The sequence below is a fragment of the Pochonia chlamydosporia genome, chromosome 6 (assembly GCF_001653235.2).
Source record: "Pochonia chlamydosporia 170 chromosome 6, whole genome shotgun sequence".
In the NCBI taxonomy this organism is placed as follows: Eukaryota; Fungi; Ascomycota; class Sordariomycetes; order Hypocreales; family Clavicipitaceae; genus Pochonia; species Pochonia chlamydosporia.
Genome location: NC_035795.1, coordinates 2,812,913 through 2,826,468, shown reverse-complemented (window position 1 = coordinate 2,826,468; position 13,556 = coordinate 2,812,913). Strand labels below are relative to the sequence as shown.

Below are 13,556 nucleotides of genomic sequence, written 5' to 3'. Positions count from 1 at the left end.
CTAGGCCGCGATATTTGGACGTTGATCAGTACTAACATTACAAATTTTGGCTTCTACTTCTACATTATTGAAATAGTGTACTTTTTCGACGTATCAACACTTAAACTATCTCTGCTCTTCTTTTACCTTCGCATTTTTTCTACCCCTAGAGTACGTATATTGTTGTGGGGAACTGTTATCTTTGTCGTCCTATTTGGGACTGCGTTTGTGTTTGCAGCAATATTTCAGTGCCGTCCTGTCAGCTATTTTTGGACGAAATGGGACGGAAACCATACAGGGCAGTGCATAGACCTCAACGCCTTGGGGTGGTCCAACGCATCACTTAGTATTGCGCTGGACATTTGGATGCTCGTTATTCCTTTGTGGCAGCTGAAGAACCTTCATCTTGACCTTAAGAAGAAAGTCGGGGTCGCATTGATGTTCTGCGTGGGCACATTGTAAGCTGCAAGATCACATGGCGAGAGTACGGTCGTCGCATATTAACCATTCTTACCTGATAGTGTCACTGTGGTTAGCATTCTTCGACTACGAGCGCTGGTTATCTTTAATTCTACCTCTCTCAACCCTACTTGGGACTTTTTCGACATTAGCCTCTGGTCAGACATCGAGATTAACGTCGGGATTATCTGTACCTGCATGCCGGCTCTGCGATTGCTTCTCACTCGGCTTTTTCCTAATATTTTCGGCACGAGAAAAGACGTCAGTGACCATAATTCCAGGACAGGGAGAAGTCTTAGTTCCAGACTAGGCATAGGCCCCTTTAGGAAGATCTCTAAGCCTGTGTTTCGTCTGTATGGCCAGGATCAACAGCCAATTCAGATGAACAAGGTCTTGTTTCACGAGACAAGGGCTATTGAGTACAGGGATAATGACGATGAACATCTAATATAATACCTTAATTGTTCATGATTGGAGTGGTCGGCAAATTGCATTTATACCATCACGGTCACCCTCACCCCCGACCGAGTTTTGGTTATCCCTGTGGTCGTACTATGCAGTTCAACACTTAACCAAACAGGGAAACCATGAAGTTGCCTAGAGATCTCTGCCGGCATGCAGCTCGCCGAGCACATTTGGCACCCAGGAATAGTCTTTGCGAGTCGCAAAGTTGACCATGCAATGGAGCGTGGTCAGAAAACTGACGGACAATAACTCTAGTGCTAACCTGGCTGTCAACGTGAACAGGAATCAAACGCACAGCAAGTCAACCTGGCTATAGATGCTTTGACTTGTTGATTTGCAAAATAAAATGCTCACAGATTCTGTTTTACTAGTGACTTTGGTTGCGCAATTGTCTATTTCTATGGCGCACTAAATGTCGTTCGGTGTCGCTGTGTTGCCTACTAACCCAGTCCACGGAAACTGTAGAGAGTCGGATTACGAAACCAGATGACACGGGGTAGAGTCAGAATATCGCGACAGGGGGGTAGAGTTAGATTTTAGGTTAGTCCACCTTACGCTGTAACAAACCAATAGAATAACACAAAACACTGTAACTTATTTAACGGGAACGCGAGAAAACATGCTACAAAAAGACAAGGAGCAGTGTGGGGTGCACGGCGGTTGTCAACGCAGCGCACAGCTTCAGCTGCACCTTTGCTCACGTGTACAGGACATTTCGCCTGCATATAGCCAGCGCCTCGCACATCTAGATGTGCGAGGGCAAGTTTCAGTTCTTAAATATAACGCCCCTATTGCTCCTACCTAGCTATTTATCCCCTGCTGTGCATCGTGCTTGTTACATTAGCGCAGTCCTCTTCTGTAACGGTCAAAGCGAGTATATTGACAACTGGCTAGGCGAGTATAAACAAGTATCTAAAGCTAAAGAAGGAAGAGACAAGGGGACAAGAAGAGGAGTCAAGGAAAGCTCTAACTTAGCCTATTTACAGAATAAAGTGGGACTGTTTATAAAGTCATATAGAAGTTAATCGTTCCCTCAAAGATTCTCCACAATCCGCCCTGCCCTGTCTCTTCATGTATTTGTCCAGTAGTAAGCCACGAGGCATTATTACTTAGGAAAGAACAATTTCATCACCAACTTATAGTGAAAACCCCCCGGCTAGCAGCATGACACCGCTCGGATCGTACTGCGACTGGATGTCTCGCAGCCGCGCCGTATTGGTCAACCCGTATAGCTGTACTCCTGTGTAGGTTCCCAGGGCGTAGTTTGGATAGGCATACATCTCAGAGTTATAGATACCTTCCTCCTTGGCCACCTCCGTAAGGTAATCAATCGACTGCTGCATAATTCCGCGCCAAAAGGTGTCGTCGGCCTCATACTTCCAGGTTGCTCCTAGGTTTAGGGGCAGTGGCGAGTTCTGGTGAGGATATGCAGAATCGGTTGCATGTTTACCGTAATCCATGAAAGGTTGGATTTCATAGGAGAATTCCCCGGAGTAGTTTTGACCTAACCAGCCGTAGTATGCAGTCTCGTTAGCAACGGCTGTTAGGAATTTTTGTGTATAACCAGAGGTGCTAAGGGTAGCGAAAGCTCCACGCTTGCCGCTCCCCCCTGTTGGGATAGAGCTGACAAAAGATGCGAAAGTTTGATCCTTAAGTGTACTGTTTAGGGCGCTGATATTATTAAAAGGATCGAAAACGGTGGGGCGACCTGGTCCGTCGTAGAATGATAGAAGTACTGCGCGAGAATCAGGCCCCCCGGTAATACTGAGAATAACCTGAGCCTTGGACTCTGTGGTGGTACGTTTGAAGTTAAGTATTGCCTCCGTCAATACAGGTACTGCTGATGAGTGGAAGACCTGAAATCCCCCATAAACAGTCTCTGGTTGAGGAACCGTTTTGTAGACGATGCTCGTAACAACTCCGAATCGGTTCAGGCCTCCCTTGAGAGCAAAGAACAAATCCGGAGTGCGCCAGTCGACGACGGTAGCTGTTCCGTTTGGAAGAACCAGATTGAATGAGATGACAGTGTCACAAGCGAGGCCGAATTGATTGGTTAACCAGGAATAGCCACCTCCTAAAGTGAAGCCTCCCGTGCCAGGACCGGGAACTCTGCCCCCTACGGCGTTAACGCCCGATCCGTCCAAGGCGTTGTATACGTCGGTCCAGCGCTGTCGTCAATTAGTATTTTGCCAGGTCAAAACAGCGGGAACGGTCGACCTACATTCCCGAGGCCAATCTCAACCGTGCTTTTGTCTTCGGAGAGATTCACCTGGGTTAGCTGCGACAGGGACATCAGAACTCCAGTGGTGCTCGAAAACCCCGGATTGGTTGCGTGACCTCCAGATTTGACGGCAAACGGAGTGCGAGTGGCCCGTACTATTTTCAGGACATGTGAAACATCTTGGATACTTGTCACCTCAACAACGCACATGGGCATCTCAGTTGACGAGCTCAGAAAATGCTCAGTGCCGTTGGAAAAATGGTCGCTCGGGTCAGATGGGTAATATAATTGGCCTGAGATATTGCTGGCAATCTGGTCGCAAGGGCTCCTGGTGGCGAAGGACTCCGTGCCAGAGATCAGGGCGGCCGTCGTGCTAGCAAGCACAATGTTGGAAAGCAAATACTTCATAATTGATTTGTACAAATACCCAAGCGAATTGTTTATGTGAGTAGAACTATTTCTAGATTTACAGGCAAAGTCAAGGACACAAGCCTCTATATATACAAGCCGCGCTCGGACTGTCGGGTACGGCTTCATGCCGAAGAAAATTAATTGTCGTTACCCTGGCATTGTTTGCCAGCAAGCAGGCCGGGTTTGCGTAGATTAGGATACTGCTGGGCGAAATATACTGAGGATGTACTTGAATTGGATTGGACTGGAGGATTAATAATGACATATCCCAATACCCACCCGTAAAGTGGTTTCTTGGCATGCTCTGAGTTATGTTAATATAAGTTGGGACCGATGTAGCATCTTTAAGGGATTTTTTACTGCCGCATCTCTCGATGCCCCCGAGAACCCGAAGCCGTAGCATCCGGGGTGAAATAAGCTCTGGATCCAAATGAAGTCAAACTGAAGCATCGAGGACTCGTAACTATTCTCAATATTGATAATATGCAGTGGCTCAGACGTTGCTTGGGCGTGTCCAATAGGTACAAGTAACCAGGTCATTGATGTTTAAACTTTAGCCCTAAGGAACTAAGAAGGTAATATCAATACTCTATATTAACTATGCTAGAGCTAGGAGCTTACTCGAACTCTTGCCGCCTGTGCGGGATAAGAGTATACTCTGTTCTTTCTTTGCACCAGGGCATCCGGAACCTTGTTGGTGATGCTACAAGGCGCGTGATGAAAGGGTATTAATAACCGTGCAGCTTCACAATGTCTTTTCTCGAACGTTCAGTGGTCCGATACCTGTAATATCCTCCGCTCGAAAGTACTTTATATTCCTGGTTGCATTCTTTACAAGGGTCGTACTTGCTGTTTGCCCTTTTAAGCCTCTGTTGGTGATGAAAATCGGGACTCCGTCACTAGGAGATTCAACCCAAGCTCACGGCAGAAACCAATTATGCCACGAGCCCAAGCTATCATCATCCTCAATCTCACTGTTCACATCGTAGAATATCATCTTCCAAAAACCGAGCAACATGGACCCTCCCGTGAAACATTTGAACGGAGTATGACGGTGTTTTGGATGACGAACTTGTCGCTGGGTCATGTCCAACCAGCCGGCTAGCTCCATCCAATTGCCCCATGCCCACCATATTTGACGATTATTGCCGCTTGTATTGCCATACGACAGATCTCGGCGTGTTGCACTGGCGCGTGTAGGCCCAGTTGGATGCGTGCAAGATCGGGGCAATTGACAAGTGTGCTCAAATAGATTGAACTTGGTTGCGCATTCATCCATGTGGGAGATGACCCCGTCGATGACACCGTCTAAGGCATCGCAATACCCCACAGCAGCCCGCGTCAGATACCTAAACTCGCACGAGGCAGGGTAATTTCCCAGGTGGTTCATGACCAGTTGCGGCCAGAAAGGAGCGGGCATCGCCTCAGCCCAGTTAATCGCTGGAGAACTCGTCGCGATGCCGTCGTATGCACCTTGGTACTGCTCCACCAGCTCCAGTATGAGTACTTCTGAGGCTTGCCGTAGAAGTCTTTGATCGTTGACTTTGCGATGAAAGTCTTCGCAAATCTAGTTAGCAAAGGAAAAAGGGGGTAATCATAGCGGAGAAGGCGGACCTGATCAAAAAGAGATTGTGAAGCCAAGTTTTGAAGCTTGTAGAGGTTGATGTTCCCTGGACTTACGAGCGCCCAGTCTTCAGGATAGAAGGAGTCAGCTCCCACGCCCGCATCCGTGGCGGCCGTTACATACGACTGCGGAATAGTAGAACCGCCCTGCAGCGTAACCGCCACCACTGACTGCGAGCAACCGGATGGGAAGCCATACTTCTACGTGCCTTTGGGCATATGTGTAGGGTTAAGTCCTGAGCCGTTGAACATGAACCACGAGCTTGCTTCTTTAGTTCTTAATCGGTGTTTGTAGCTTGTAGCAGCGGTCGACGCATGTGAGAATGTCATGAGCCTCGAAATCATGCTTGGATTATGGAGCAGGCGACTTCTTCGACGATTATAGGTCGGGAGACCGCCAAAGACTCATCGAAAGAGGAGCACGTTCACGAGCGTGGTCTTGCCTGTGCATTGCGCCTCGACAATGTAAGGCTACGGCGTCTGAAATTCCGAAAAAAATTGGTTGCAACTGATATCAGCCATGAGCCCGATGTTTGCTTGTGGTGTACCACATCATCATAGGCTTCGGGGAGCTCGCTTTTGACTCTTGGGCAAGCTCGCAGCAGTTTCATCACGTCTAGGTTGTCCATGAAGACTGCACGCGCGAGTGGTGTCATGCCAAGTTTATCTTTTCTACTGACATCAACCGCGCTTGACGCCAGCATTAACTTGATCATGCTACAGTGGCTTTGCCTGATAGCATAGTGTAGAGGGGTATTTCCGTAGAAGTCGGGTAGGTTTGGGTCGATAGATTCTGTCGCAAGTAACAAGGCGATTATCCTTTCGAAACCCTGTTTTGCTGCTATATGCATTGGTCTGCAAGAGAGCTTGTGATCATGGGTGACTGCATTTACATCAGCACCGCCATCTATGGCTTTAGCTACTGTTGAAACCATGTTTTGTCGAATAGCCCAGATTAAAGCGGAACTACCATATTGTCTAGCATTTCGGCGATAAAGATATCCATTTAATAGCTCGTACAATCGCTGGTTAGTCCGAGCAAGTGAGTTGACGTCTCTCTCAGAGTCTAGAAAGTCAGCAATGTTTAATAACAATTCGGTGGACAGTACCAGCATCATGTTGCTTCGGGGTGCTAGATAGAGACGAGTGGATTTTGCTAAAGGGTTAATGAATGGAAAGCACAAACTGTCTGTAAATCTGGGGCTTAGCTCCTCTTTTGCGATATGCAAGAGCCACAAGGTTGAAATCAGAGCGAGATAATCATCTGGGTTGCGGGATAAGTCGATTAGTGACATATGATGTATGCAGTACCGAGAAGGGGAGGGCATTGGTTATGTCTCTGAGGGTCTGCCTTGAGCGTAAATTTTGGAGTGGCTGCCCGCTACAGTGGCTTGAATGATATGTCGATTATTCGGCAACAATGCCTGCGTGCCCTGGTGACAAGTTGTTGCTTTTTTTTTCAGCTTCGTCGACAGGAATACATAAAAGGCGGCCAATTGGATTGCAAATATACTAGAATGTCTGATATAGCCAATGTACTAGTATCACTCATCTGGCTAAGCAGTACCTGGTTGTAGAAGGATCAAATAGTGAGTGAATGCGCCTTACGCATGATGGAAATGTCTCCTATCTACACCCTACCAGCACTGGCAGATCCTTCGACAAGCGGCCACAGACAATAGACCGCGCATACCAACGAGGCTGCTCCAATATGAGGATGGGGACAGGCTGGGAAGTCAGCTGCTTATGCTAGGAGCAAATAATGACTGCTTTGCCCGTCGCAACACCAGAGGCATGGTTTGAGGCTTTAAATATACCGAATCAATGAGGCATCAGCCTGTGTTACATATACTTTGCTTCAGTTTGTCCTTCCCTCGCACAGCCCTTTTCAGCTATTCTTTTATTGCCCTCCCTCTGGTTAGGTTTATATGCGTAGACTGCTATTTTAAACCCCCACCCCCCCTTCCTTCTCTTCCCTACAGGCATACTACAATTGTTTTCTCATAGTTTCAAGACATTATGGTCGCTAAGATATTATCGAAACGCATCAATGGTCACAATAGATAAGACTGCAGCTTGAGCGGACGACTGGCGGAGCCGATGCACTATCCAGAAGTATAGCCTCGTGTCGGACAAAGCATATATTCTTCTGTTATATTGCTATCTGGGAGGCGGCAATATAATGATTAATATGTGTTAAATCAATCATGTGAAAGGCGATGTCTCGTACAATGCCGTTCAGTAATGGTATTGCCACAATCTAACGCCTTCCTGAGACATACTGGGTGGTGTCGCAGCTCTGCCGGCTCGGAAGAAATCGCAACCCCAAATAGGGGGTGAAAACGAAGTGCTAGAAGGAAACACGCATGCCATAGAGTTAGACGTTCTGCTGTCATAATTCCTTACACAAAAATGAGAATTGTTTCAACAATATCATCACAACTATCCATCATAAAAAGAGGTTATCCCTGAGGTCATGTTGGGTTAGGGTTATCGTTGGTGGGAACCTGGACGCTACTCGACCACGCTTTTCGCTGCAACTGCTCATCGGGGCAATGCCGGTATGTTTTACGTAGTCTGAATTGCTGTCTCAAAGTAAATGAGCGAAGTTACAAGTGCTCTTTGTTCCACAGATTAAAGCCCTTAAGACAAGCCTATATTGAATTACTACATATTATGGTACATCTTCGCCCAGTTACCGTAACTTTTAACCATCACCATCATAGCAGTGAGAATTTCAGACGTCTTGGAGCAAGAGATCAGTACAGTATTGTAGAAAGGAGGCTGTATTAATATACGGCCAATAGCCTTGCCATCTGACTAAGCGATTAAAACGTGTGTAGGACACATAACTCTTTTTTTAGTAATTTGGTTTAAACAAACCTCACCTCGTATGCAGCTCAATTAAATTTTGACCGTGAAACCGCCTTATCTACGACTTTTGTAAAAATTTTCTGTACATAAGACGTCTATATCCTCTTACTGATGTATGCCACTACAGTGAAGCGTAGGGGACATGAATATCGGCTCAATGCAATATTCAGTAGCGGCCGCTGTCGCAGCGAGTGCAATAGTCGTGGTTAATTCGACCCTAGCAAGTTAGCTTGTAGTTCAACACTTTGTTTGAGACGGGGGATATGCGTGTACAGAGCAAGGCTTGGAGCAGCCCCAGACGCCAGGGCCCTTCTTGTTTCTCTTGCAGAAGTTGTCGGAGTCAGCCGAGACCTTGGCGCTAGTTCTGGTTGCGATTGCACTGGCGGATGTTTTTGGCGAGCTTAATGCCGACATTAATATCGACAAGGATACTGTTGCCATGGTCAGTCCAGAATCATCTCCTAGCTTCAGCTGTACGCATTTTCGCTCTATGACTGCCCAATCCCAAAGTCGTGTGGCGACTTGTCTCTGTTCCCCCGGAATCCATGTCCATACATCGGAGGCACCGATATGGAGTGGTGTACGGCCATCAGTTTAGCTCCAAAAAAAAAAAACCCCCACAAAAACAAGGAGGGAAAATCAAGTATCTTATGGTTTACGGTATGGTTATTTTATCGTTTGATAGCTTTTCTATTTTATAATGACTCAGTAGTTCCTGTAAACATTGGTACTAGTTTGGACCTTCGGATTTATGCCTCTGTGAGCTGAGAAGTGCGGCAAGCACTCCATAAAAGCAAAAAGTACTTAAGACCAGTTCCCCGAACACAGTGAAATACAAAGAGAAGTGATCACTTGGCTGATCTCGATCCAAGCCGCGACCCCAGGTCGGGCTCTCAGCTGTCAACATCCCCCCATCCGATATCCAGTCCAATGGCGGTAAGACCAGCCAAGACCATTGGAGCCCACGATACCACCAATAAAGCAGCTCAAATTCCAATTTATGTCTCGGCGCTATGAATGGGACCGCGGACACGGCTGGTAAAAAACCGACTGCCGATCCCTTTGTGAAATCTTACAAAATATATCGAATCGGGCATTTATGTGTGTCTGCACTTAGGCCGTGGTTGTTGTGCGGGAAATCACAACCATTAAAACAACCATTAAGAGGTTAGGTGGCTGTCGTTGACAAGGAGTCGCAGCCTTGTGGCGCAACAATTGGCCCCAGCTATGGTGTGGAGGCCTCTACCAAGGGCGGAAGAAGCTACTTGACTCGCATAACGGCAGAGTTATGCGTATTCTTTCTGTGACATGCTATCCTGCCGTTCATCAATCCCAGCTTTTGTCCTACAATACTCAGCGAAATGGTAGCTTGGAAACGTCTGAAAGGAATTTCTCGTGTTTTAATCATGCCTCAAATGTTAGCTCCAGTAGCCAGCGGTCTTGCCGCAGGCTGCCGCTCGCCCCCGCAATGTATTCGAGTGGCAACGCGCAATTAACGGCGATTTCGAAGTCTTCACGCGCGGAAGGGCGGGGCGTCATAATGGGAGCAGCCTTAACGAATGATCGCTGTCACTAAGGTTTCTAAACCCGCAATACTAGTGACATTACTATATTATTAGACAGTTCACGCTCAAAGTTACCGATCTTTTGTTTCTGTAAGATAGGAGGTGGTGTTTGCCCCTCTAGGTGTCGCCCAAAGAGTCTTCCAATTTGTCTTCAACGAGACTGTGGCCCAGGACCCCAGAGTAAGCAGGACAGGCCCATCAAGACTTAAATGCAGCATCGGCGCACACATGCTGCAATGATTGTATCGTGGGCTGGTCATCCTAGCACCAGTCTCCATGCCATAGCACACTGCAAGCGACAGGCTAAAGCGCTAGAAATACGGTAGATTAACTACATAAGAGAGCCTAGCATAATTAATGTGCCTTAGTGTGGCGAGCAAAGAATTAATCTCGCCTAACTAGCAGAGGGGAAGTTAATTCCCTAGGGATAGGCCATTATATGGTTAGAGGTTGCTATTAGAAACCAGAGCCAAATAAAACTTCTTAGCAACTTTTATTAACACTTTAGTGCTATATAATCACAATAGGAACGCAGGCGTTAACATTAATGCCCTAAATAGCCTATATGTTAAGCCTAATATCTCTCTAAGCTCTTAGTCTAATAAATTGCATGGCTAATAATTACACTAACTCTATAACTTATACTGTGCCTCTAATAAGTCTGTTTTCTAATGTTAAATGTTATAAGGCTATAAGTTAGCTAGTCTAAATATTTTTTAATAACTTAGCTAAACTGTTATCTATAACTTAGCCTTAACCCCTTCTAATAAGTCTTTATGCTGTCTCTACCACCTACCTATAACCTTATAATTATTTTATCCAGATATCCTCTTCTCTTTCTAAATTACTAGATATCTCTAAATATTACCGCGCTATATTTTGTAATTCTTTAAAACTAGTAGTCTTTTTAAATAAGCAATTATTATAAATCTTTACCAGGTAAGAAAACCGTAGAGTGTAATACTATACTTTTAACGGTTTATTAAAACTAGCTCCTATAAGTTCTATAATAAATAGCTATATAAATAATATTTTTAGGCGTAAGTTATAACTAGGGTCTAGGACCACATTAAAATAAGGGGTAGATGCAGTAAAAGCTATTTCTGTGAAATACCTATAGCGATTAAGATATACTATATAGTGCTTAGAAATACTATGTCTATTAATAATATTAATAATATAAAATCTTAGTTTTACATTAAAGCAGCATACTTTATCCTTATTATCCACGCATCTAATATGGAATAAGGTCTACTAGAGTTTGCTAATCCTAATCTTTTGTTTATCTTTAGCGCTATAATTTCCGCCAATAAGAATAAAGTCTACAGAGTCTCTAAGACTAGTAATATAGTCCTTCTTAAGTTTAATAGCTAATTTAGCGCAATTATAAGATATATAAGGATTATTATAACCCTTTAGTACTAGGTCTTCCCACCGTTATATAATAGCTGTCGCTAAAGCTTTAGCGAGTCATTTAGCCACGTTGCTTGAAGAGAACGCTATTACTTCGCGGTATCTAATTGTCGCACGCCCTGGGATCTAACAAACTAGAGATTTTAGTTGCCTCCTCCTCTTATTGTGTGCCTCTAGAGCGCAGACTCTATTATCAAGCAAAAGAACATCATAGAATATGATCATAAGGTGTTTGTTTGCTTCCATAGGGGAATCTTAAGCTGCTCTAAGCAGAAATCCTGACCGTCTGACGTGTTTTTGAATCTTGTGGAACGGCTTAATCCCCCCACAGACGTTCCACACCTGCAGCTCACCTTCGAGAATGCATTTCTTAATCCTGCAGTCTGCCGTGCTAAGTAGGAGACTGTCTTGTATTGCGCTGTGCAGTCTAATGCGATCTTAGGTTAAGTCTTTGCCGCTCTTTGAAAATATCTTAAGGCAGTTTTAAGGGTTATTAAGGTCTATATAGACCTAATAGTATTTGCTATTATATTTCCGCTCTATGCTTATTTGTCTTAAACTAGCTAATAGGTAATAGTGTTTAATGCTTCTTGCTTTTTTATGGTCTAGGCGCCTAATTATAACTCTAACTTGCCGCCTAAATACTTTGCTTAAGTTATCGCTAGAATATTTAGCAGGAACACTAAGAACTTGCAAAATATTTGCTTCTTCTAGTTATTTTACAGCCCTATGAATTAAATTCTAAAAGCAGAGAAGATAATATAGAAGAGGGTGGAATCTAATTATTACTAGTTCTTCCGAGACACAAACTAGACTAGAGTCCTTTAATAACATGCAAATTAGCTATTTAACCTTGCTGCTTTGTAACTTTTAGAATATAACTAGAAGAATATTACTTGCGCTAGTTAATAGGCTATAATTTTAATGAATTAGCTGTTAGATATCTATTGCAAAGAATAGAGATAGAGCTGCAATCTAATTAAGAATATCGTTAAGTTCACCTAGTAACATTCTAGGACTTCCTTTGTGTTTACAGTCTGTAATAGCTATTAGACTCTTAGTACACATTGTAAAATTAGGGCTATTGCTAGTTTGCTATCTTTATAACACTTTTAATTGGGATATCCTAAGATATTAAGCCTGCTAGATAATGCATTTAAGCTGTCTTTTTAATAACCTAAAGCCTTAATCCGGCCTACATTCTAGGAAAAGGCAAGACAGAAATGCCACAGCTTCTAGGCCTTAACGTGGGATAATATATTTATGTGTGTTAAACCAAAATATAAGGCTTTAGGTGGTAGCTTTTAGGATTATCTTAGCACTAGAAGTCCCCACTTGGATTCTTTTGAGGCTAGATAGCAGGTCGCATAGGAGATAGAATGGAAAAGACATATTAATCAAAGGATTTATTTTAGAGGATTGTGTAAAAGGTAGAGCCTTTTAGAGTAAAAGGGAGATTTAATTATGCGCGGGAATAAAACGGAAATAAGGTTAGTATACAGATATAATACGAATAAACCTTAGTTAAAAGTAGCTTAGAATAATAGCTTATTAGGTAAGCAATTATCATAGAATATAATTTGGAAATAGTATAGAAATAAAATATATTCTGTGTATATTAAGAATTAAGTTATTATTTTCCTAAAGAGAGAGAATTCCTTCTTTATATAGTAAAATATTAGTTAGAATAAGGTTTAAATAGCTTTAAAGTTAAATGCCTTTATAGTGGATTTTACTTGTAATAGAGATATTCTCTTTCTATAGAAGCTCTTTCTCTTATACACTAATACAAGTTAGAAAGAAAGTCGCTAGGAGATCTTTAGAAGAGTCTTAGGTATTCGCTTAAAGTGGGTAGCTAAAAGTTAATAATTCTTTCTGTTTTAGGAAGATACATTATTAAGCTTGTTGTGAGTTTCTATGAACAAGAATTAGAATTAGATCATGTGAATTATAACTTATAACATGTGGAAACCATGCTTTATTAAGCGGCAAGGCACGTGATTTATACCTAAAATGCAAAGTACAGGCACTCTAAGCTTAATAAGAAGTTCTACCGCGTATTCTTGTATTGATTTAGGTACTTAAAAGCAGGATCTTTGTGCTAGTACTAGCAACTACGTGCGACCTTAGGATGGTGAAACCCCAGCGGAACATGGCCATCCAGGTTTAGCGTCCCGCTAATTTACTTCTGAAATGATAGTGCTTGCGGGGCACCCATACTTGAAAAAAAACTGAGTAAAATGTTAGTGCACGCTAAACTAAGATTTCACTGTACGTAGAAATAGACACAAACGGTATCAGGCAGAAAAAGGTACAACTGGTGAGTGGCGAGCATGTAAATAAATAGAAGGCGGGACCTTTGTTGCAGCTGGGTTTAAGGCGTTTTGAGAACAAATTCGGCATATTTCGGTTATTTATTTATTTATTTTTTTTCGGGTTGGGGTCTTAGGTGCCCTGGTTGTCAATATCAATCGTCACATTGCACCAGCAACCCGTTCCCAAAACTCTAGTATGCCCATGAAGATGTCCAATGCCTCCCAAAGGGG

At 43.6% G+C, this 13,556-nt stretch overlaps 1 protein-coding gene across 1 annotated transcript; it reads right to left on the bottom strand.

The window, feature by feature from the left end:
- Positions 1-2,039: 2,039 nt before the first annotated feature.
- VFPPC_11180 (FAD binding domain-containing protein) lies at positions 2,040-3,532 on the bottom strand (the record flags this gene model as incomplete). Its single annotated transcript, XM_018289437.1, has 2 exons — positions 2,040-3,071; positions 3,125-3,532. 2 exons carry the CDS (start codon positions 3,530-3,532, stop codon positions 2,040-2,042), a joined length of 1,440 nt encoding a protein of 479 aa, XP_018140346.1.
- Between the last annotated feature and the right edge of the window lie 10,024 nt (positions 3,533-13,556).